Genomic DNA, 25,326 nt, shown 5'->3' with positions numbered 1-25,326 from the left:
ACAATTCCATTAGTCAAAAAATACTTAGGGAAGGGGACAGTTAAAAGTTAAATGAAGTTAATGAAGTTAAAATTACATTTCAAATTATTGCAAGTTTGTCAAATGCATAAGAAAGCATAAAAGTGAATCTAAGAGCTTAAGAAAATGTGATTGAGTATGATTATTGATCTGCGACAGTCTCAGTGAAAAGCATTGCTATTCTTAACCTGAATTATGCACGCAAAAGGGACAATATTTTTTTGCATTTGAAATAAAACAAGATTCCAGGTTATGGTGTTCTCATCACATTGGTTTCAGAAGCATGGCAGCGGTCACACTGGAACCCAACTTGCCCCAATCAAACCCTGCATGTCAGGAGTTAATTTTCACACGAATACTAACTCTATCATCCCTCACAGCTACCCAGCATACAACATTCAGAACTTTTTCACCCACAACTCATGGGGACCATGGTACAGACTAGAAAAGGGTTAGATGCGTCCAGGGTGATTGACCAGGGTGATTGACCAGGGTGAGACTTTCCAAAACTAAGTCGGTTACACTAGCCTGATATTCAGACTAAATGGCAATTTCATTCCCACTCCATTATTCAGTCTGACATTGCCTCCACGTTAGCTGTTTTCTGTGTGGGGGGGTTGTTGATTTTCCCCGAACCAATCACTAGTGACTGACGTTTCCAGCTGCTCTGACGTTATTTTCAGTTACACTGATGCTGGGCGTATTTATGAACTTCGTTTTTGACAAAAATAATCGTATTTCCAAAGACAACATGTTGGTTAAGGAATGATTTCAACAAATATTACTCCAATATTACACCAATGAAAAACCGTTGCATGAACAGTTCAAACTTTAGTCCCACCCACAAAGGTGCTGACTGGCCCGATCGTTTTTCCGATCGAGAAATCGCTGCTGAATAGAGCAACACCAGACTCTGACTCACTCGACCAAATCTGAAGAGAGACGAGATTCAGGAGTCTGGAACCCGGCTACGGTTACACCCTTGGTCTAAACATTTTATTCCTTCCTGGTTTGTTAATGTTTTTGCAAAGGGGTAAACAGTCTGGTTTCCTCAATAGTTGGTCTCAAAACCACCATGTGATGCAACGAATGTGTGAAACAAATTGTAAAATACATTCTGGTATGTTCCTGTAAAGTGACCCATTTGTAAAATTCCCTGACTTCCCTGAAGAATTTATCAAATTCTCTGATTGCCCCTGTCTGGAATACAACCTCTCAAAATTCCACGATATTCCAGAAATTCCCTCATTAGCTGGAGTCCTGTCTGTAAAGTGAATCGGCAGATGGGTGAATAAACAAGGCAGAGGCTGTTTCTGGCTCTGACCTTTGGGATCAGCATTGGGGAAGAGGCGGTTCCACGGCACTTTACAGCGCAAAGGCAGCGACAAAAGGTAGTTCCTGGCCTTAATGTTGATGATGCAGTTGAGATCCTCCTGGGAGGGAGAACCCAGGATTCCTGATAGAGAAAGAGAAAATGATGGATAGAAGAATTAGCTTTTGTATCCATGTAGGACAGTGGGCAAACACAGAATTCTTGGAAAAACAGGGAATAAATTCGCTACCGATCTACACAGGCTCTGTTGAAATTCATTTTTGCACTATGTGGGTTAATTTCCTTGAGAAAGGACTACAACAGTTTGAATGTATTCAAAATGACAGATGGGAGAAGCAATATGTGGTCTAGCACTAGGACAGGAAAGTGCTACTTGATACTTGCATATAAACAACTATCTATAAACTGGCACAGAGATGTTGTTGCTATTGACAATGAGTTTGACATTTTTGTTTGTCTAAACACCCGAAAAATCCTACGCTGTTGCATCAAACTCTCATCAGCAAGAAGATAATTGAAAGACGGGATCAAGTTGTTAAATCTACAGTAGGAAAACATTAAGTGATCATTTTGTGACACTTGACTGAACAACCGAATAGGCTAGAGATAGGCACTGTTATGGATTTTTCCCATACCAATATTAGTTCATTTTTACCATTAAGATAACTACAAGACTGAGATAAAGACTGTAATTTCATAGGGAGGTAAATGACTCTTCAGCCATTATCCTCAGCTAATAATAGCGATTCACAATATAATGATTATAAAGAGAAAGTCAATCTTCAAATACACTACATGGAATGAGCAACTTTACTGGAAACTAGCTCTAAACTCTTTTTACCTAAAACTTTCTGCCTCCATCTCTTTCTTGTCTGTCTTGTAAATTAGCTGTTCTGTTCTACCAGCATGATGGCAGGCTTGGCGTTCTGGCCACTTGAATTAGAGCCTTTGTTAATTTGCACATGGACACAGATGATATTATATTGTCAGTTGTCCTGCCAAGTAGTTCACTTCGCATCTGCTCTCAATTCTCTCCTATGGTGCTATCAAAGTCTGTGTGGTTACTGAACAGAAAGTACAAACTTTTCCACTATATTCCTCAAAACATGCTGCTATATTTGCACAAAGTGTAAAAGAGGAGTAAAATCCCTTTAAACACAGCAATATTTATCTTTTATTTGAATTTCAAATTTTGACCAACTGGCACTTTCAAAAACTGACACTTTTAGTGCAAATTAGTGAATAAGATGCCGAAATGACACTGAATTATTTTATTGGAAAAGCCAAATCAAAGAAAAATCTTTTTATCATAATAATCACACACAAAAGACATCAGACAATTCCTTCTGGGACTGATTCTTACACATGGGAGCTTCCCAATACGATTAGTTTTGTACTACTGACCACTGAGCAGCTCCACTGGGTCAGCTGGGGTTTGAGTGTCTTTCTCAAGTGACAATACCACAATGCCACTCCAATCCCAAGAAAACTAGGTACGATATAAAGGGAACTTTTACCCAAAATGTGGTTGAGCTGATCCAAGTAGTGTTTCCCGGGGAAGATTGGCCTGTTGGACAACATCTCAGCCAGGATGCAACCCACTGACCAGATGTCTATGGACTTGGTGTAGCCCTGAGAGTGAGAGAGAGTGAGAGAGACACATAACCGTGAACATACTTAAAGCATAATAACATATGCCATTTGGTGGATCCTATCATCCAAAGCACCTCAAAGTAGCATGAATGCATACATGTGTTGCATTGATGACCCCAGTGGGAATCAAACCCCTGACCAGTGTTAGTGCCATGCTCCAATTGTTTAGCTATACCAGCGTAGGCTGGTAAAGGCAAAGTTAGACCAATTTAAAAAGCAAAATAATGGAACAAAGTTGGCAACACCAGCCTATTTCCAACTGAGCACAGCTAATGAAAGTTGTGAAACTATAAATGGGCAGAATAAGAAAAAGGACATCATGAAATTAATTGTTAAGGGACATAAAGTCCAATTGTGCTTAGTAGAACAGACACAATGGAAAAAAATGTTTTGCACATTGTACTACTAACCCTGTTCTGTTTTAACCTGAAAAAGAAACCTGTCATTGCATTTTGAAAAGTTCTAATAACTGCATTAAAGATATTTTAATACATTTAAGACCTTAAATTCAGATAATTTAAGTATTTTTCAGACGTTTTAAGGACCCGTGGATACATTTTACACAGGAACACTTAGTATACAAATATATGCTAAGAATACACTTTGCAAAATATGCACCTTTGATATCATGTTGTGCAATAAAATTACTTTGAAATGCATGGTTTTGCATGGGGTTGACAAAGTCTGAAATGTAAGTCAATGTTAAGACTATTCAATTTATGGGTATTTAGGCTAATTGTGTCTAATTCGTATGTATCTTCAACAAGAGACAGTGGATGTGGGACAAGTTGCATTTGCTGGGAAAAATAACACTGACAAATTACAGCAGTACAGTAGCAAGAGAATGCAATGAGAGTAACTAGAAACAACAGAGTAATAGGTCTATGCATTTCCCCATCATGTTTAATTCTGCAAAATATATGAAATGCAGAATGATGTTTAAACCAGCAATACAAACAAAAATCAAAGTTGCTGTTGCCCTGGCCATATAAACTGCTACAATGGCAACAAAAAAGAAAAATATTGACTCAACTCTCTTTCTCTCTAATCCTAGTTGTCATGCAGAAGTTGTACAGCAGGTAAGGTCACTCACCTTGGAGTTGAGCATGATCTCAGGTGCCCGGTACCAACGGGTGGCTACATACTCTGTTAGGAAACCAGTGTGATCGTGGTCGGGATCAGCCACACGAGCCAAACCAAAATCACAGATCTGAGGGAAGATGATACGGAAAGTACGGTTGCAGTGTTAAAGACACAAGATCAAAGTTAGCCGGACAGCATCGGTAATGCCAGATCATATACGATTTAAAGATAATTTGTAACTTAATCTAACATTAAACAATCTGGCAATCCAACTAGTCTTCATGCAGATACTAACAACTTAGTAATATCAACTATCAACAGGGTAGAAAAAAACTCAAAAAACTCCTATATGCTAAAAAAGGAACATTTAGAGCATTTAATTTGTATGGTTGATTTGCACCAGTGTCTAATTACTAGGGTCAGACTGATATATCGAGCCGATATTGGTACTAAAGCTTGATGTTTTTTGTAAATTAATTCTTTGTTTAAAAGCCTAATGTATCCCAGTTTCCCCTTCCATTGAACCCTGCCTTAAAACCTGCTAACCCTAAAAGAATTTTATTAGTCTTTGTTTCAGTGGAGCGTTTTAGTGTCCCACAATGGTCTAATTGCTGTTTCAAAGGCTTTTTCACTCTGACAATAAGAAAATTCTGGGGGGGAAACAGTGAATACTTGTTTTTTGGCATGAAAAGGGTTAAAGCACAAAATATTGCCTGTCGGCAACTTCAGTCGGTTTCAGCCTGCCAAAGCCCACACTGGTCGAACCCCGGTAATAATAAGTGGTTGCGATGCAAGTGGCAGATGTACCTTGAGATCACAGGTGGTGTTGAGCAGAAGGTTGGAAGGCTTCAGATCCCGGTGCAGGACGTTGGCAGAGTGGATGTACTTGAGCCCTCGTAGGATCTGGTAGAGAAAGTAGCAGATGTGGTCGTTGCTCAGGTGCTGAGTCTTCAGAAGCTTGTACAGGTCTGTCTCCATCAGATCCTGGACAATATATCTGCACAGCGCCACGTTAAAGAACTTAGCTTAATATCGTGGGAGTCCCGGCATTCTGTTTCCATGCTTGGAAAATGAAAGCGACTTTAAACATTGGTTTCATCCCTTTCAGTGGGTTGTTAATTTATTTTTGCCCTGTCACGTGAAATGGTTTCTATTCGACAGACTTACAGATTGAACAGTCAGCATTGGTTTATAAATTTCCACTTGTTATCTGTCCAGCACTCAAGGACCTTTTACTAGAGTTGTGCCCTTCTGGAAGTTACTTTGGCGTAAGGGACAAATCTGAGTCGGGAATGAGAAATTTCTTCTTTATAATTATAATTTTCTTTATTAATAATAATAATAATTTTGTTTTATTTTTTATTATCTTTACACGGCTCACTTTTTTACAGTCCTGCTGACAACACTATACAGCTATGTTCACACTGCAGCTGGAAGTGTTCCAATACAGATTTTTCCCCCCTCACACAGATCTGATGTTTTCTAATTAGTGTCAGCAGCAAAAGGTGCACAGAGTCACATTTTTTCCAATTCTGATCTGGACCACATGGATATGGTACAAAATCAGATCGCAAGCCATACAACCTACGTGTGTCTTGTATTTGAATGCTCAAAGCGTAATTTGTCTGTTGTCATGACAATAGAAATAGGTCAATTTTACATCATTCACCTAAGGCCACCTAATTGTCATAATTTTGGCGCCACAGCAGCTTGTCTGAGCAGCGTTACCATGGACTACGGGACACAACAATGGACAGAAAGCAAAATAGCCGACTTCATTGGTATTCGAGGAGATGCCACAATTCAGTCAAAACTTGCAGACACTAAATATCTAAATAACTTTTAGTCAGAGCTCATTTATGTTTAGGAGAGAGGTTTTTAGAGGTTTCTTTCCGTTTGGGAGTCGGCTCACAGTTACTGGCAAGTAGAAAGAACAATGAGCTCAGTTTCTGCTAGTTTCAGTCTGAGCCATCATCCTATCTACTGCAGAGTGTAAAAATACACATACTACATTATGAAAGTGAGTGACTAGGCCCCCCTGAGTCAAGCATGGCCAGTTTGTTACTGTTGATGTTGGCCCTCAGTGAAGAGCATCTCTGCCAAATATATGATGACGAGTGGCTATTATATAATAAAACACTCACTACAAAACACAACTCAAACTCTTATCCAACTCTGATTTGATGTGAATCTTTGGGTACAAGACTAACTCCACCAGTGACACCTGAAAATAATTTAAAAGTCTCAATACAATATGGGTCTAACCCTCACTGAGATATGAGAAGCTTATGGAAAAGGATACACGTCCTTCATCTGGTCAATGGTTGGTGTGCGGATGATGTCGTTGATTCCAATAATGTTCTCGTGTTTGAAGCGCAGAAGGATTTTGATCTCTCTCAGGGTGCGTTGGCAGTATGTCTGGTGCTCAAAAGGGCTGATCTTCTTAATGGCCACACGAATCTTGTTGTCCCGGTCATAGGCAGAGCTGGATTGTAAAAACAAAAAACAAAAATTAGGGGACAATATTCAAGAAACACAAAAGGTGGGTTTCCTCTTCTGAGAATCTGACATGCGTTTAAGCCATCAAATCATGCAGTAGCCTATTTACCAAAATATCTAGTCCTATCCAACCAAGGATTTTTTTTTTTTAATTTATGGTAAGCTTAATAGAATTCCTATAATTTTAAAAATTATAAACAGAATTAAAAACAGAATAAGGTGCAATGGAAAAGGATGGGATTTTGCTTTCCCAGGCCTGTACTGTCGTCTCTACAATAAGCGCTAGACCGTCCTGATCCAGCGCACCATACCCCAACACTGTTTTTTTATGTCACATAGATGCACTAATTGCCCTTTGTTGAATCCTGCACTTCATCGAGTCCTGTCTGGGCTCAGGAGGGACTCGAGCAGCTTCACTAAGAGAAAGGGTGTTACGCTCTGTGCGATGAGACAGGGGACAATCACATCCAGAAGCCAGAATCTCATAAAAGTATTTGGTGAAACCCAATTAGCTACAGAGCAGACATCCTTCACCAATATTCCCTTCAACAATGAGCACAATGTGGCGATTCATCATGTAGAGTGGGCACGACTGTTACCAGGCAGCTCAACCCAGTTTGCAATGTAGGCTTTAGCAATAGTCTCTGCACTTCAATGAGAAAAACATTACCTATACAGGGGCTTGCCTCTAGCAGGGCTGGCAAGGCGTATTTGCATGCATGACACGCCTGAGTCTGGCAGGCTCTTATATAGTGAATCTAGCACTAAAGCCAGATCCCATGAAAGGGCAACAGGTTAATGCACTCGTCTTAGATGGTATACGCCTTTCATATCTCGCATATTTCACAATGGCATGCACCCCTGGTGATTTATTGTCAATTTCCCCCTTCCAAGCCGAGACAGCGGTCAAATTTACATTCAAGTAGAAAAGGAAAGATTTTGGTCAAATAGCACATGTAGACAGTTTGTTAAATTCAAAAAACAAAAAACAAAAACAAGTAAAATGGTGGTTTAATTGTGAACCATATCCAGACTGGGAGAACACATGGTTGCTATTATTACTAAATTAATAGCTAGTCTTCCTTACATGAGGAGACATGTTGACTAGCAGGTAACACATTATCAAGAAAAATAGCACTAGCTGGAGTGCTATTTTTCTTGATATTGTGTGAACACAGGCGAAACAAATGTATTTTGGTGTGTATGTTTGCATGTGAGCAATGAAACATTGACATTAAGAGATAAAGAGGGAAAAAGAGTGGCACAAATCAGGGCTACATATTAGCCTATGGGGCTTTTTTTTCCTGGGAAGATTCTTGCCATCTACCAATGTGCATTAACACGATGCCAGCCCACATGATCTCTGTGATCCTCAACAGCATTATATTTTAGATACCCTTTGCTTTCCACGGTGCTGAATTTCTTATTTTGTGTCAGAACTGCTGCCTTTGAGAGGAGCTTTGGTGACGGCGTTGATTTGGCATGTTTATGTGCTGCTGGTGACGGTAATAGCTGCTGTCCTATATGCACACCATTATTTTCTACCTTATCTTTGGTGATGGGTGGTTCTTTGTCTGGTCATGTAAGCCTATATTGGTAGGCAATTTAATTAAAAAAATAAGCAAATATCTTCTTTAATATCACGGCTTTGATGCTGAAGTTAGGCTGATATTTGTTGCGGACTCTTGTATGTGTATACAGCTGCTTTTGTTAAGTGTCTTTTGATGGATTTGTGGAAAAAGATGCCACCAAGCTGAGCACCTGTTATTATTGAACCATGGTACTTTTGTAGCAGCTGGCAGGTTCAAGTGTGTGTGTTTTAAGTTTGAGAGGGAAGGAGAGAGAGACAGAGAGAGATGGAGAGAGAGACTATTCTGCTCTTGGTGACATTAAACCAAAGTTCTAATGTAATGTCCATAATAATTCAGTCGACCTATTTTTTTTAACTTGTTTTAATGAATGATATATATTTGTATCTCAGTGCGCAGGGAGTGACAAATCAAAACTTAAAGAGTGAAATACAAAATTTGCTCCTAAAAGCAAGAGAAAGCTGGACTTGCCAATAATAGGTCTCTATGGGGTGAACCATCTCTCACCAGTCACTGAGAAGTTTGCTTTATGTGCTTGACGTCACCTTATAGGATTTCTGGATTTTGAAGTCCTCAAAATTCAAACGGTTGCCCCTTCACTAGCCTTTGGGGCCACCAGCGTTTGAAGTTGCCAAGTGCAGCTTTAACTCAGGGAGCTATATAGAAAAGACTGAAAATAATTTGGTTTCTATGAGCCCTAACTAGATGTTTTCTGTACCAGAAGGCAGAGGCATGGCTTTAGTGTCAACTTGCTCAGTTAATTTAAACCTGAGTACAGATGAGCAGCCAACAGGTATAATCTTATATCTGGCCATGTGCCAATAGGCAGTGCAAATAACCCCCCACATTTACCCACACACTTCTAAAAGTTGTATATGTAGGGGCAGCAATGTCATATTTTGACTGGAACCAAAGATATCGCTTCTCCGATGAACTTCAACAATTTCAATTTAGCAGTTTTATCCAGGCATACTGCACAAAGGCAACAGGTTAAACTTGAGCGCAGGAGTTTATCAATGTCACTTTCATGTCATATTCGAGGTGCGCTAACCTACCAAGCCAGCTGGCTGTGAAGGGTATGCTGCTCTAGCTTCTCAGCCAGTCTATGCTGAATTAAATAATAATAATAATAATAATTAACTCAAGTTTTATCCAATGTGTTGTTTCCTAAATCACGCTTCCTGAACCACACCCGCCAGCTTAGACCTAGCCATGAGTGATTATATTTCAGCACACTCCACAACAGAAATGAGTGAAACACACCCACATAGTATGACAGAATAAGAATGAGAGAATTAGTTGCTATAGTGATGGGTTAGTAGGGATTGAAATGTAAACAAAAGTGTGCCAGCCTTCTGCGAGGGGAATATGAGTGACCTTCCTTTTCACTTCTGTGAGAGAAAATGTGTGCGTGTGTGTGGGAGGAAACAACTCTCCATGTTAACGGCTCCAGAGCAGTTTGGATACCCTCGTTTACAGAGAAGAAGTAGGGTGCTGTAAGATTTATTCATCGAGCTAAAATCTGATCCAGGGCAGAGGCAGCTTGGCACAAATATCTTTCACATCTTTTTAAAACGGTCAATGGTACAGGCTACACCAATTTTGACAGCGCAAAATATTGTCAAACATAGTAAAAACACACAAGCAGAAATTCTTCAAAGTACTATGCCAACAGCAACCTCAGAAAAAAAAAGAAATCACAATATGTATGAGCCAAACTAAAATGAACACATTTACTTATTTACTTACACCTTTTCAAATTATGCATAAATTCATTCAGCTCACCAGCTTTAACATTTCACTCCTGTCCTTTATACAACTTTTTTTTTTAATAAATTTCATAACCCACCCTCTTCTTTTGTCTGTCAGTTTTGCAGGCATTCTTCAGTTCTTCTGTTTCTTTACTTTTGACACAAGCATTTTTAAAAAAGTGCTAAACATGTTGCCCTTACATAGATATCTCTGATGTGACTTTTTGCTTTGCTGCAAAATCATAACAGTAGGCCTTACAATGCACAGGATGCTATAAAACAGACTTTGGTGAAGTGAGTAGTGAGGAAAATCTTGGTCTACACTACATTTCACCATTTCTATTTAGGCAAACCCATCAGTTTCTTGTCAGTCTGTCCTTAGGCCTGCTACAGTAGGGACCTGAGGAAGTACAAAGTACACTGGGTTGTGTGTGTAGTACTAACATGCTTGCTTTGCCAAGGTGTATTGTATGAGTCTGACTGGCCCAGCCTTATCATTAAGAGTGTGTATTGTAATTTGAGCTAATAAGGGAGACCGACGCTCTAAAGGCATTCAGCACTTTAAGCTATGATTTTAACCATGAGTTTGATTTTTACTGTTGTGGTGTTGTTAAGTCCAGCAGCGAGTAGACCACACCTGGTTCAACACGGCAGCTGAAGGCGGAGCGTCTGTGAAATTCCCATTCTTTGAACACAGGCAAAGCACTCTTAACGCTTTGTGGCTTTGCAAAGGGATTGGATCCTACGGGAAGCTGCAAGGAAGGAGCCCCTTGCTGATTGGCTGCAGGCATACATCAAAACGTTGAGGCAGGTTGAAATTAACGCTGAACAATTAATCGAAAAAACAAAAATCGCAATATGAACTTCTGCTTAAGAGAGGTGTCGAAAATGGACTTCTGAATAAGGTGTTTTAGAAATCCAGGTAATCTTTCTCATACCCATGATCATACTCATTAAATCCTGCACAATGACTTCTATTTTTTTTTTAACAAAATCACTTTTCCTTAAACAATTTTAAAGTTCTCAAATATTTATGACAAGAAAAATGATGATGTGAATTGCAGTTTAAATTGCAACTGCAATATTCTGTCAAATAAATCGCAATTAGATTTTTTGTCAGTATCCCCAGTTGTAGCCCTAGTTGAAAGCAAAACGATTACAGGACTTTGCCTATATTCATAGAATTGGTGCTGTGGTAATAACTATCATGAACATGAGCTTTGACTTACACCATCTACTTGGTAAATATGGAAAAATGTAATTATTGGACCTTTTACTGTAATCGTTGACACTGTTCAGTAAAACAAGGTCTCCTGAACATGTCTGTACTAAACTGATGACACTGAAGGTTGCGTCACACACTCTGGATTAAGTGTCAGAGAGCCTCTTGGTGAAGAGTCTGCCATTCACCCCTGCCCTCAGCTTAATAAAGATGCTCTGATGCCAGTAAGAGCTGCGCTGGGGGCTCTTGTATGCCGCAGAGTGCATTTTGAACAGAATCTGCTCTAAGCTGCCTTTCCTGTTTCCTCTGCTTTGCTATTGTTTTATGAGCATGCTCAGTGCCCAGGAAGGAGGACGAGGAGGGGGGCGGGGGGGCTCTGTTTCCAAGGAGATGGGAATACAAGGCTTTACACTGCAGCCACTGTGTTATGCAATAGGCTGTTACCATGACGATGTTCAAGGGGTTGGGTTGAGGGAAGAAGGGGAAAAGCTCACTACGCCAATGGGCATTGTGTACTGAGCACACAAGAAAGCCCAGATATGTACGTTCACGCACCAACAAGACAGGCATCGCCGAGTCCGATGCTTTGTGAAGGCTTTAAGGGAACGCTGATAAAGCAAGCTGAGGCTAGTGTGCAGGAAGGTTGACTGTATCTGCCTTAGATACTGTAGGAGGAGAGGGTCTTTGCATTACGCCATTTATTAGTCAACCTAACAGCAAGTGCGCTGCTCATCCAATCCGACAATGTGAATATGATGCATATTCACACATCTTGTATTGTATCTATTGCTGTAAAGTCACATAATCGCTTCTGTTGTCACATCTTTCCCTCATTGTTATATTCTGCAAAATATGAATGATATTTTGATAGTGGTTCCACTATATCATATTCTATACAGACTTTAATATTCTATTGTTTATAGATGTACAGTACATTTCTAATTCAGTAAACCACATATAAGTAGGCAATCGTTGCTGCCAACATCTGTATGTTAAAACTGTGAGTAACTACATTAACTAACTTATTCCATACGTTTAGTAATCCATATTGCTTCCCCATATTTCACTACCAAAAATTGTCACCAGCAAACGTTTATATAACCCCACAACTGTTTACATTCTTTTTTTATTGCTTTAGTGCTTATTTTATTGTGCTTATATTCTATTTTCCCTAGTTTCCTACTGAATCTTATTACTTTTGCTGCTGCAACAACCCGGCAGGGATCAATAAAGTTTCATCTTATAACTGTCATGGATCATATACAGTCTCTCTCAAAAGCTGCAGTAGTAAGCCTGCAGCTTTGTTGAATATGGGGAGAAGCCAACAGAAATCCACAGTTTGAAGGTATTACTAATACCATATTAAAATCAGGCAATTTTGTTTTTCACATTTGGTCACTTGAAGTATAAATGTATTGTTGAAGCTTTATCCCTGTTGACCATGTACGCTACTACCAATGTAGTACAAGACCTGTTTTTAGTGAGGTGACAGTAAGCTGTTTTTGTGTTTAAAAGAGCTTTTCACCTGTCAGTCGGCTGTGTAGTAAAAAAAAAAGGGCATGTAAGATAAAACATCAGGGAGCACACTAAACTTAATAATGTCATAATGTAAAAACGTTGCACTTATAAGGAAAAATCCACCCTAAAACACTGTAACACTGTTAAAAAAACAGCTATTGGCAAGGTACCTTGCATTTCTGGGCTAAGTTTATTGTTTGCTGGTGTGTATTCTTATTTTTATGGATAACTGTCTAAATGTAGACATTGTGACGTTGAGATATTTCCAACAGCTACAATGAAGTTTAATAGCAGAACATTTTTCAATCTAAAACATCAACAGTAAACGTCAGGTTTTGGAGTCAGAATCAAAGAGCCAGGGCTTCTTTCTAGAGCCACCATTTTCCACCAACATTCAACACTCATACAGGGAGAAATCCATCGTAGAAGAGGCAGAGAGACCAATTTCTCCACTGACAGCAGCCTCAATAGACCAGAATGCAATGCAGCCACAAGACGTGTTGTGTTTTGAGTCAGGGATGCGACTCACTTTTTCTCATCTGGTAAAACCAGATTACCATTGCTAGATTGCTATCGCTCTCTCCACCTACACGTACTGAATGCAACAAGTTCAGGCCCGTTCTCTGGGGGTTGTTGAAAGTCATTCTGGGAAACGTAGGAAATCACTAACTGAAGTAGACGAGGCAGGCCGAGGGAAAGTGTGTACACCATAAAAGCAAATTACAACACATCATCATAAAATAACTCCTGGTAAGCATTGAACATCACTGTTTTTTGATACCAAACAATGCAACAGCATCCCATCCAAGGGCACATTTGTCTTTGCTATGTAAGGTAACCAGATTTATAATTCTAATATGAAATTGACATAAAATCACAGTGCTATGCATGATGTTTTGTGATTCTATGTGATTGCCGTTCCTTTCTCTCTTCCATCCCTATCCTGCCTCATTTTTTACACTCAACTTACAGGCTGGTATACTATCTGTAATTCATCAACCCCATTCTTTAAGCCAGGCTTTTTCAAATGGACACTGATTGTGTGCCTTATTGATTTCAGTCAGTATCAATCACTTTCGATTGAAGCTGAAGCCATTTCACCATTCTCATTTCTTCAAACAGCCTTGGCTATGAAGTCTGTTGTGGGAGTAGGCCTACAGCGACTGAATTACACAACAGGCTTACTAGAGATCACAAGAAAAACACAAGAAGGCCAAATACAGATGTGCTTCTATTTGTTATAGAATCAACCGTCAAGCCATGTTACTGGAAATTTGTCAGAACTTCATATACAGTACATTTATATGTTGTCAATATCTTCATTGGTTTCTGAATTTTTGCAGGTTTATTCCTCCTTTATCACAGCACAGCCACTGCCATAACGTCAGGATCAATACATTGTTCCCCTGAAATTTAGAAGCAAGAGTTTGGCTTTCAATCAAGCGGCCAAAACCACAGGTGAATTTTGAAGCCAATAAGGAAGTGGCTGAAAGCTGCAATTCCTCTAACGTCCGCTAGGAGCCTTCGTTCTGGCTGCTCCGGCTCCAAAAAATGTCAACATGGCGGTGCCCGTGAACCCAAACATTTGGCTTCAAAATGGCCTTTCAGAAACCTATGGGTGACGTCACACTCACTACGTCCATCTTTTTTTTTACAGTCTATGCTTTCAACCTTAAAGTGTGGACACAACACACATTAATATCTGACCTAAAAAAAAAAAGTCTCTTAGTCATTCTTTTTTTTTTTTTAAATTTCAGATTCAACTATTATATTCCACAATATAGTTGAGACAGAAACTGTGAGCATTCATCATCATCTTGTTTATTTCTCTACCTTTAAGAACGCTGCCACTCCCTTAAGTAACCGCAGCATAACTTCCACTTCAACCCAACACTTGAACCACAGTATCTCCGTTTTGAGCAGCAGAGTCTCTACATTCAACCAGTTGCAGTTGTTATCATTTTGCATAAAGCAAAATACTGTTAATCAAATAAAGCACCTATTCTTCCATTTGTCATGGCTAAATGTGGGGGTGATGATGTATGAGGATAATCAATTAAGATAACCTTTCATACCTAATAAGTATGAGATAGTAAAATGCAAATAATAATAATCTGTAATGTTTCTCTATACATCATCACCCAAGGATTCAACCTGACCAGTGAGAGTTTGTCACCAGATTAGCCAAACCGTCATCACCTTCACCTGTACTCAGCTTTCCTGAGGATGTCTGCCTCTTGTCGTTGGTATATCTAATCAATATCACAGCCTAAACTTCACATTTTTCAACTATACCATTACAGATTCAGACAAGAGTGTTGTCTCTGTTCATCTTGATGCACTTGCCATTTATTGTAAGTAGCACCCTACAACCCTCCAAGCAAAACAGCCACAGTTGCCTCTTGACTTTCTCTGCAAACAAACTGATTATTAATGCTAGCCTGGTGATTTGTAACTTGTACTAGTAATTTGTAACGTTAGCTAAAGGGATAGTAAGGATCATTATTATCAACTAATGCCAGCATGGTACTGCTTTCTGAGATAAGGAAATGGTGACAAACAACGACAGCGTAAAACAATTTATTTCACATGTAAATATGTGTTATCTTTTGACTTTCCTTTCTCTGTTTTACCATGGTACAACAGGCAAGGCTGCTGGAGAGAAAACTGTGCACAAACTAGGGGGGCGTTTGAGCTGGAGGAGGGAGGAAGGTCTTCCCTGAGCTGGTTAGTGTTTAGTGTAAATTTGTCAGTCATCCCTGCTTTGTGCCTAGATTAGCACTGCTCCACTTTTATTTTAAAGCAGTTGAGTCAAAAACTGCAGCATTGAGAGTAAATTCAACTCCTTGCCGCTCACTTTAACCTCAAAATGTGACCAAGAGATACAATGAAAGCTGACTGACCACTAAGTGTTGCCTGCCATAACATCATCATCATCACAGATCTCATAAGACAACAAAAGGATCCTAAAACATACTTAAACTATTAGTACTGGATTTTGGCATTGAGTTGTTTTTGGCTGGACCGCAACAGCGGGGCCAGCCCTACAAACGCGAATGTCTGTCACTGACTGACTGACTGACTGACTGACTGAGTGATCAAGTTACACCATTGGTCGGCCGTGGCACGTGGCACATCATAGCGTCACAGAGCCAGAAATTTAAGTTTCGTTTTCTCTGCCGTCTAGTTTCTCCGCTGAGATCAGGAGCCCGATTCTCCCACACAGTAAGCAGGCTGACCAATATCATGCATGTAAGCTGAAGCTAAAGTAGAATCTATACAATTATATCATATCACCGTTTATGTCGATGCATATGCGCGAGCTCAGTCCACCTGAAATCCTCCGTTCTGTCGGGGGAGAGAGAGACACAAACAAGCATGGAGGTTTCATCACGCTGAGGGCTTATTGCCGACCTTCCCGAAGTCTCCCAGGGCCACGGTTCCGGCCAGTGCCGCTAGCTGGGCGCCGATTTGTTCCCGATGATCCGGCCGAGATTTCGGCGGGGGTCCTGGCGACGATGCGCCCCCGGTGTCCAGCGAACAGCGTTTTCGGCACCGACGGGTAACAGAGCGCCTGGCGCTTGGATCGGCAGGATCGATGCGGGCCGTGGGCGCGGTGGAGACGACAGCGGTGGAGAGAGAGACGGGACGCGCTGGAACGATCAGTATGGATGTATGGACTATTATTCTGTATTAGCAGTCTACAGCGGAGTTAGTTACACCATTGGTCGGCCGTGGCACACTCATACACGGTCCAGCCATATACTAGGTTGTGACCTAGTCTTGTTTTAATCAAAGGTAGCAATTTAATAGTCTAGTAATAGGGATGGGACAGTATATCAAAATTCAGTACATCGGAATACAAGAATGTGACAATACGTATCGTGGGGCAGAAAAATTAATCTTGATATTAATTCCATTTTATTCTGCTGTAGTAATCACAAATCAGACGGCTTGACCATCACAGTTTCACAAGCTCGCCATCCAAATTACATTATTTACACTTCGTAAAGACATTTTTAAATTGTTGTTTACATTCTACCATCGCTAAAAATATGTCTGTCTCTGAAATAAACATAATTCTGCATAATCAGACTTTGTTGTCACTAAACTTTTATTTATTACATCGTATCATGGTTGTATCGAATTGTATCGTGAGATAAGCATATCGTCCCATCCCTATCTAGTAACAACAATATCTATGCACCAATAAAATGCATGTGTCAGGCCCTAATGAATAGCAATATTAACTCCAAGCCGCAGCAACAGTGTGTGTTAAATTTTTTTTAGGTGCTGTTGAACTACATGTCAACGCGCCCTTCTTGGCAGGCGTAATCACAGAAATTACACAAATTACATCTTCTGAATTGCGCAACAGGATTTCAGAGTGTCAAGGCTCTCATTCTCTCCCTGCCTCTCCTATTGGCTGTGGAGTGGTGGTACTGATGTCAGAGGCAGAGAGGTTGCCGTGGAGATGGGCGCCACGGTGGCATTTCAAGAGGACGGCTCACGGCAGAATGAAGCGCCGTATCAGCAGCAGTTCAGAACCAGACGGGTCAAGGAGGCGAGATCCAAGATTTGTGGGAGAAACAGTCAGACTGATAACGACAAATAATTTAGGTATTATATTGGGGGATGTAGCTATAAGGGAGACTGTTGGCTTCACACACATTTTCCATATAGGCAGTGGGTAACACTGGTAGCAAATACAAATATTTGGTAAAAGGTATAATATATTTCTAGGTGACTGGTTATTTCTCAAAACAAATCAAACAAATCACAACATCATTTTTTTTACCAGATAACACATCCAGGTTAGATTTATTAAGATTCTAGCCTTGCCAGAGCATTTGTAAGTATATTAAAGCACAGACTTACGTAACAACATGATCTGGATAATGTTTTTTGCTACAGAAAACTAAACAGACTGTTGTCCACAGTCACGCTCAAGGCGGGTGTAATGGAGAGGAGCCAATTCTTATCATTTGCTCAGGGGCAAGTCCAGGCTTCACTTGGGTTTATTTTGGGCTTTGATAGTCCTCATACCTTGGGAGTCCATCTGCTTTTTACCTCTTAGGTAAAAAGGTTTCAAACTAAAAGGACGTTTGGTTGGTAGTCTAATGATACGTTCATGTCACGTCAGATTTAATAATTTTAATGATAACTTTATTTATCGTACTTTTCAAAAATAAGGTTATAAAGTGCTTCACAGAATAACATACAACAAAAACAGTAAGACAACCAAAACCATATAAAACCTCAATGATAAGGATTTACCAAAACTACAATCTGCCGACTGGGAAAAACCGTTAATCTCAGCGTCCAAGAGGTAATTACAAGCAGGACGAGCAGGAATTTTTTGAGGGCTCCAATATCTGCCACTTGGCATTATGAATTGCAGAAGTGTGTAATAAGTAATTTAAGTCAAAATGATCAGTTTTATTCACACTACTATCAACTATACTTAGGAGCAATACCTGCTGCAGTTTGTTCATGGTTCATTTTAAATTAACCCGTTAACCACAATTGACTTTCCGATCGTCATCTTTTATACGGACGTTCCAACACTTTAAACAAGTTAACGTTTCCAAGCTGCAGAAACGAGACGTCATCTCGTTCTTCCACTTCTTCTAATTGGCGTGAACGCAGCATAAGACACAGGGCTAATTCAGTATTATCTTTTATCGTCTTTCAGTGGAATCATATGATGATGATACGATCATTTTGGGATATCATGATGCACAATTCTGCTGTTAAAATTGATGATAACAAGTTTTGTTTGACATCACACCCAACATTACCAGTCGGTTCAATGGGATGAACATTAATTTGATTATTTAATATGAAATTTTGTATACGTGAGCCATATCCTGATTATATATATCGATATCGCACAAAATGATTATGGTTATGATTATTGTGACATTGATTTCAACCATATTGCCCAGCCCTAATAAGCCATACATTTGTATGACTGTTACCCGTTTATGCCTTTATATGCGGTATATAAAAACATTCTAAACACATGGAGCTGTATCGGCATTTCCCACTGATCTACCTTTCAGTGTGGGTGGGATAAAAAGGTGGAGAATGCCATGACAGCTTCTGAATATCATCAGAGAGGGTGATTCAGTATCTTGTGATTGTGTAAGTGATAGTGTGCACGAACTGAGGCTTGTGTTAAGAGGCTCGGTGCACGGTGCTCTACACACACACAAAAGTGGCTGTTGAAAACAAAAATAGGCCTGAAAATGACATGGACATGCCTTACAGTAGACAGTTCTTCTTTGTAGAACGTTAAACGATAAACTAAATTTGTATATTATAACATAAAACTCTAAAGCCTCTCAGCTAACTTGATACCAGACCATTCCTTGTACCTTTCAGCAGCTGAAAAGAGACCAAAACTTGATTTTTTCCAATGGAGCTCTTAGTTCTCCTTAGCGCTGCACAATTAATGGAAAACAAAAATCTAAAATTGCAATATGAACTACTTGTGAGTGCTCAAAATGGATCCTAAAGATGATATTGTGGTGCCGAGCTGAATTTGTAGCCTATAAATTAAACTACACATCATAAAAAAAAAACTTTCATTGTATTCTAACACAGCAAATATTAACCAACAATAACTCACTTTTTTAATAAAAATGTTTCTCGTTTGCTGAAAAATCTAAAATAATGACAAATCTATGGCTGTATACTGTACTGCAATTTCGAGTAATAGTGGGCCAAATGATAGCAATACAATTATTTGTCAATATCAGCAGCCTCAAATCAGTATTTAGGCCACAAAGTCTTTTTTGAAAAATCACTTGCATTTAGAAGATTTCCCCAAACTGCAAACAAACTTGCTGGGGAAAATGAAAGTAAAGGATAACGCCGGTGTCATTTTAGCCCCCCCCCCCTTTGCCATTATTGCCCATGAAAAGTCTAAACCCAATCAATGTCAGAAGCTTTGACTGTCTGCTCTACTGCAGGTTTACCTCCCAGAAATCACAGGCTCCCTCGGTTTCCAAAAACACGTTAAGAAACAGCTCGCAGAGACATACTGCTGCTGCATTAATATTCTACATGTCTAATGATTGGTCCCTTTTGCCTAGTGTGATGCTTCTGAATAATTACTCGATAATGCTGCGTGTGCACGTGTGTCTATGTTATATAATGTTGGGGCTACACAGACTTTGACATTTTCTATCATATTTGTAAATGCTTTTTATAATGCATGCCCCTGTATGTTGCTGATTGTTTGGCTGCTGGAACGTGTGTGGCTGAATTGCACTGAGCATTTTCTTTTCTGTCAATTTTATATTTTAATATTTTTGATTTTTGAAAAAGACAACTCAATCTCAGCAAGACTACCTGATTAAATAAAGGATAAATGGGGGAAAAATGTCCAAAAGCTTGTGATCTGCTGACTTGAGTTCACGAACCCTTTTAAACTAGTATGTATTTTCATAGTCATTTCCACAATATTATGAGAGAGGAAAATCCCTAGCCAAACATTGTTTTAGTATTGGAAAACAGATCTTCCCATGTCATTTAAAAACATATTTGAGTTACAAGCCAAATGACAACCATTAGGTGCAAACTGTGCAGTATTGTCACTGGAGCTGCTGCTGCTGCACCTCAAAGTAGCACGATAACCGATTCAAAATCAAGACAAACTCAAGTACGACGAGTGCAAGGAGGCCAAGGATGCCGCATCGCCCGCTCCAAACGCCTGTTATTGGGAACATTGTACAGCTCGCCATCCAATCCATCAGTCTCCCATAGGTGCATTGAAATCACAGCAGCAACACCAAGGTGAAGTACCGGGCTGTAATGTGAACATGCAGAGTAAAAAAACACAGTAAGGAACGCTGATCTAGCTCTTGCTGCTGATACGATATTTAGAAGGACCAAACGAAAAAGATGAATATAATTTGTTGATTACAGAGGCAAGAGAATTTGTTCTCAAAATCACCTCTTAGGAAATGAAATTTGTGATCACACCTACAGTTCATTTTCTTTGGGTCCAAACCCCAGTGGAAAAGTTTACTTTATTGCATTTTTGTATTTGGTTCGTTCGTTTGGTTTGTGTATTTGGTTCGGCAGCTTATTTATTGGACAGAGTTTTGGTAACCTGTCATCCTACCAGGTTAGAGATTTTGGCAGCGAAGGAGAGTCAAAACAAATCTGATTCCAGTCCCTGTAACTTTAGCTAAGCATGATGGACTTGTGTGCACTCTTTGCCGTCATTTTCCTTTCCCGGTTCCATACCGGTTAAAAACACATGAAGAAATAGCTGAGTAAGGGCATCTCCTTATAGCCATAAATGTTCTATAATTGGTTCGGATTACGTTTGCACTCCTAACAAAATGCACTGCAGTTCGCTTGAAAGATGACAAAGACTCACATTTTCAGGCGTTTCGGTGCCGTTATTTGGTGCCACCCGAGTTTCGAATGGCCTTGTTCTTACCTGCCCAAATGAACCAAACTAAAGGAGTATGGCCCTATGTCCACCAAAGACCTGTGAAAAAAGCGCTGGCGCTGTTCTGTCATTAATTCCAATGGAAAAGCTGCACTTTCAGCGCCTACGACCCAAAACAGGTGCCTGAACCTATTCTCAAGTTGGAACAATTTCAACTTCATAGTTTCAAGTTTTGACCAGTTTACAGTTTACAGCTTCCAACTTGCAGCTTTGACTCCGAAGCATCAAGTTGTCTCTTAATCTACAGCAACCTCGCTCTTGGCCTCACCACACTGGAACCTTAATAGTAAACTGTATTTAATCTCTTCTGGCTGCTTTGAACAACAATATCAATCGGTAATTTGCCCCTAAAATCACTGTCAGGCCTCGTGTTCTGGTTCCCTTGTTGACTTTTAGTCTTTGATTTTTGTGTTTTTGGTCTTTGGTAGAGACTTAATCTTGTTCATGAATCTATCTAAGGAATTATCTTGTGCAACTGCCAAAGATTATAGGAGAAACATCTGTGATGCTAAACAACTTCTCTTCAGAGTCTGGCTCTGTGCCAAAACACTATTCTCAGGAAACATGCTTTACTCACCACAAAAACCTACACTGCTGCTGTTTTAAACAAATAAAATATATTACCTAATACAATGTGCACAATTAAGGTCATCTACATTACCACTGGCTGAAGAAACAAGAAGATTCAGTGGTATAAAAGAGGCCAGAATTTGTAATGTGATCAGGTTAAAGTGACAATGAAATTGAGTTTATGTTAATTTGGGATGGTTACCATGATGCATACTATGAATTTACATAAAAGATGTGGTGCTAAAATCGATCCCACAAATAAAAAGGTGGGTACATTGAGTTTAGATGAGTTTACCCCCCCCCCCAACTACATCTCTGATCATATCATAACTTATGATTACGTAAAAACACTTCCTTGAGATTGCGTCTTTGTATTTTGAGGTAGGCTAGTGTAAAAAAAAAAATTCCTTCACATCAATAAGTAGCCAGTGGCTACTGATGCAAATGTCAAAACTCAAATAAACTACAAATATCACAACACAACTTTTAAATATTGTGCAACTACCATGGGTCAAAGAACATGAAAATCATATAGTGATACAATAAAAGATAATAAAAAAAACAACATTAAGTAGGATAAGGTCTCTATTGCGTAGAGACCTTAGATACGCTTTAAGTCCCTATAGGAATATTATGTAAAGGCAACTGTGAATATAATGTTGAGTACTGCAGACACACTGCCCCTATGGTAGGTAAAATGTTATTTTCTATTTTGGGACGAATAACAGCAACATTAAAACCTAAATTAAGGAGAAATAAGGGGGGAAACGAGATTTGCAAAAGCAGAAGTAGTTTTGTTGGGGAGTAAAAAGGTGCAATGCTGCTAATAATAATCCCAATAACAGTGATGGAAATGGTTTGTAGGCAGAAATATGATCACCAATGATGCAAGTTAGCCAGTGGTAAATAAAAAAAATAAAAAAGAGGTGGGTAAACTATGACTTCCACTCGGTGGTCATCACAAGGCAAAAACCCCACCAAATATAATCAAAAAGCAAAGGAAAAGCATTCATTTAACCTTTTATTCTCCTTAACGGACCCCGTCTTCGTGTTAACTGACATCAGTTTGACACTAGTTGCTGAGACGTAAGCTAGCTAGCTATTTACATCGTAAACACTCACTACTGTATGTCAGGCAAAAAAAGAAGAATCTGGGTGAAGTCTATCCACATATCCGCAGATTTAAAAAAAAGTTGGATAAATTGAGTTTCGCTCACCACACCATCCCGTAGGCTCCCTCGCCGATGTAGGAGAGGTTGCTGTACCGAGGCCCGACGTCGAAGGCCTGCCCGCGGACCAGCTCGGCTCCCGACCCGGGGTTGGGGCCGCAGCCAGCAGGGGCAGATACCGCAGCTGTCGCCATTATGAAAACTGGCTTTCCACTCTATCAAAAAACACAGACTAGAAAAAAAATATATGTGTATTTGTATCCGTCGTCGCTCTGACCGGACCAGAGTTTTACAGTACGGCTTCAGCAGGTATATGGAGTGATATCTTTTTGTTTTCCGTAAATGTGCGTTCAGAGCAGGGCGACCACACCAGCAGTGAAAATAACTGTGTGTTGTCGCAGGCAGGAGCGAGCGCGAGCGGAGAGTTCGCTGCTGCAGGAAATAACAGAGATGGTCACGTGACTCGGTGATGCCTTCATGTGCAGTGGGGAAAACATCGGGATTTTCGACTTTAAACCACCGGAATACTTTTTGTACAATTATTGTTACAGGCAGGCACAATGGTTAAAAAAAACATACAAATAATAATAATAATAATAATAATAATAATAATAATAATAATCAGAACTTCGCCATACAGTAAAAGTAACAAAAGTAAAAAAACAAACAAACAACACATTATTTCTAGGATTTCTAGGGTGCCACCAAACAGGGAAGGACTCTAGGACTCTAGGATAGATTACTGCATTTTAATGAATTTACAGAAAACAACAACAATTAAACGAATAAATAAAATGTGAAATGAAAATAAAAATGTCATTTGAGGTTTTGGAGACTGTTTTTATGTAGCTGTGTGTGTGATCAGGGAGGAACCTTAATCATTTTGGAGGTGGACTGGACACATGGCTGCAGAGATCCAGCAGCCTATTTGATAAAAGGGTAATATCGGCCCCATAAATTGGAACTACGAGCTTACGGGGAGAACTTGAAGGCAGCACAAAGTGTTGCGTGTGGAAGGAAAATGTTTCAGTTGCTGAAATGAAACTACAGGTTGTAAAGCCTGTACGTATGTACGTGTGTGTGTGTGTGTGTGTGTGTGTGTGTGTGTGTGTGTGTGTGTGTGTGTGTGTGGTTCAGTGAAATTCAGTAAAATTCCATGTTTTTTTGCTTTTTTCTTACCACATACCTGTGATTACACACAGTGTTAAACATTATCTGAATATCATATCAAATAGCCTATACTGAGACCTTTCAGGTGGCATTTGATGCATAACCTGTAATCATAATCCATACATTATGATTGAATGTTTTTGATTTGTTTAAACTGTCTTTTATCTGATTCATAGTGTTCTGATTTATAATGTTTAGCGAGTGGAGACAAGTAGAAGTGGGATTTCATGGAATTTAATGGCATTCAATTCTGTTTCCTGTCATTCCAATTCAATTCACATTCTGTTTCCTTACAGCTGGGTGACATTCACATTCACACTCCTGGAACTGAATTGAAATTTACCGTGCATTCTCACTTCAATTCATGAATGGCCCCCAACCCTGGGATACATGTCTTTGTAATCAGCCAAATATCTCAGAGAAGATAGCGTGGCTACAGACAAAGTTTGCTCTAAAACAGTGAGCTGTAGACTGTTTGGCCCAACACACCCAGTGTAATAACATGCAACAGTTTCACAGCCAAACAATCAGATTACAGACCCTCATTTCCACAGCAGGAGCATTGCAAATATTATGCAAATAAATGTTCTACTCTTATCTCTACAGAATATCGCATTGGATGCTGCTGTAATCACCACGGGCATTATTCAAGTTTCATTTTGCGGTATCTTAGGCTAAATCCAGAATCAGAAGTAATTAACTGCCTCCCAGGTAACTTTGTGCTGCAGCTGCATCCGAAACTAACTCTAAATTTGAGGGTTTTTGTCTCCAAGGAAGAGCTGTGTGCAGATTTGCGTGCATGGTGAGAGACAACATTCAACATTCAGAATCACAAGGCTTAGCGGTATCCAAATTAGTTCTGCCTGACCGACATCTGCCTCCAAGGCTGATTTAGAGTCCCTCTGTGTGATTGGACGGATTGGATGATTGAGTATCATTGCATGGCTGCTCTATCAGGACTGTCTACAAGTAATCATCCATCCAAACCTCTAGATGGCGGTGTACGGGAGATTTGCATCAACAAGGCTTCTCCAGTCGAGCAAGAGCAGCGAGGAGGAGGAAGTGTGTTTGAGGAAGACTACCATCTTCGTCAAGTTCCCAAGATTTGGCAGCAAAATTACTTCCGGTTTAGCGTGCGATGGTACGACACAGTGGAAATTCAAGTTGTCCTGGATAAGTTGATGTGGTTTTTGTGCTAAAACTTGGGTATTTTAACATTTTACAGAGCTTTGAAAAGCACACAGTTTCGTTTCGTTATTGTCACATATAAACATTTAAAAG

At 39.7% G+C, this 25,326-nt stretch overlaps 1 protein-coding gene across 2 annotated transcripts in view; it reads right to left on the bottom strand.

Moving 5' to 3' along the window:
* Window positions 1-23,232, bottom strand: part of LOC139667763 (mitogen-activated protein kinase 1-like) — a 29,918-nt gene extending 6,686 nt beyond the window's left edge. For both annotated transcript variants that reach the window (XM_071547251.1, XM_071547250.1), the window contains exons 1-6: window positions 22,924-23,232; window positions 6,390-6,572; window positions 4,895-5,084; window positions 4,098-4,214; window positions 2,869-2,983; window positions 1,343-1,474 (exon numbers count right to left, since the gene is read on the bottom strand). In XM_071547251.1, the coding sequence (XP_071403352.1) occupies window positions 1,343-1,474; window positions 2,869-2,983; window positions 4,098-4,214; window positions 4,895-5,084; window positions 6,390-6,572; window positions 22,924-23,069 (883 nt within the window). In that variant the 5' untranslated portion in view covers window positions 23,070-23,232. The remainder of the gene's footprint in view (window positions 1-1,342; window positions 1,475-2,868; window positions 2,984-4,097; window positions 4,215-4,894; window positions 5,085-6,389; window positions 6,573-22,923) is intronic.
* Between the last annotated feature and the right edge of the window lie 2,094 nt (window positions 23,233-25,326).

The sequence above is a fragment of the Centroberyx affinis genome, unplaced genomic scaffold (assembly GCF_046629955.1).
Source record: "Centroberyx affinis isolate AG114_WGS23_722 - 3 ecotype Tasmania unplaced genomic scaffold, CSIRO-AGI_Caff_v1 ptg005746l_1, whole genome shotgun sequence".
NCBI classification, from domain to species: domain Eukaryota; kingdom Metazoa; phylum Chordata; class Actinopteri; order Beryciformes; family Berycidae; genus Centroberyx; species Centroberyx affinis.
The sequence above is the reverse complement of the archived record's forward strand: the minus strand, read 5'-3'. Positions and strand labels throughout refer to the sequence as shown.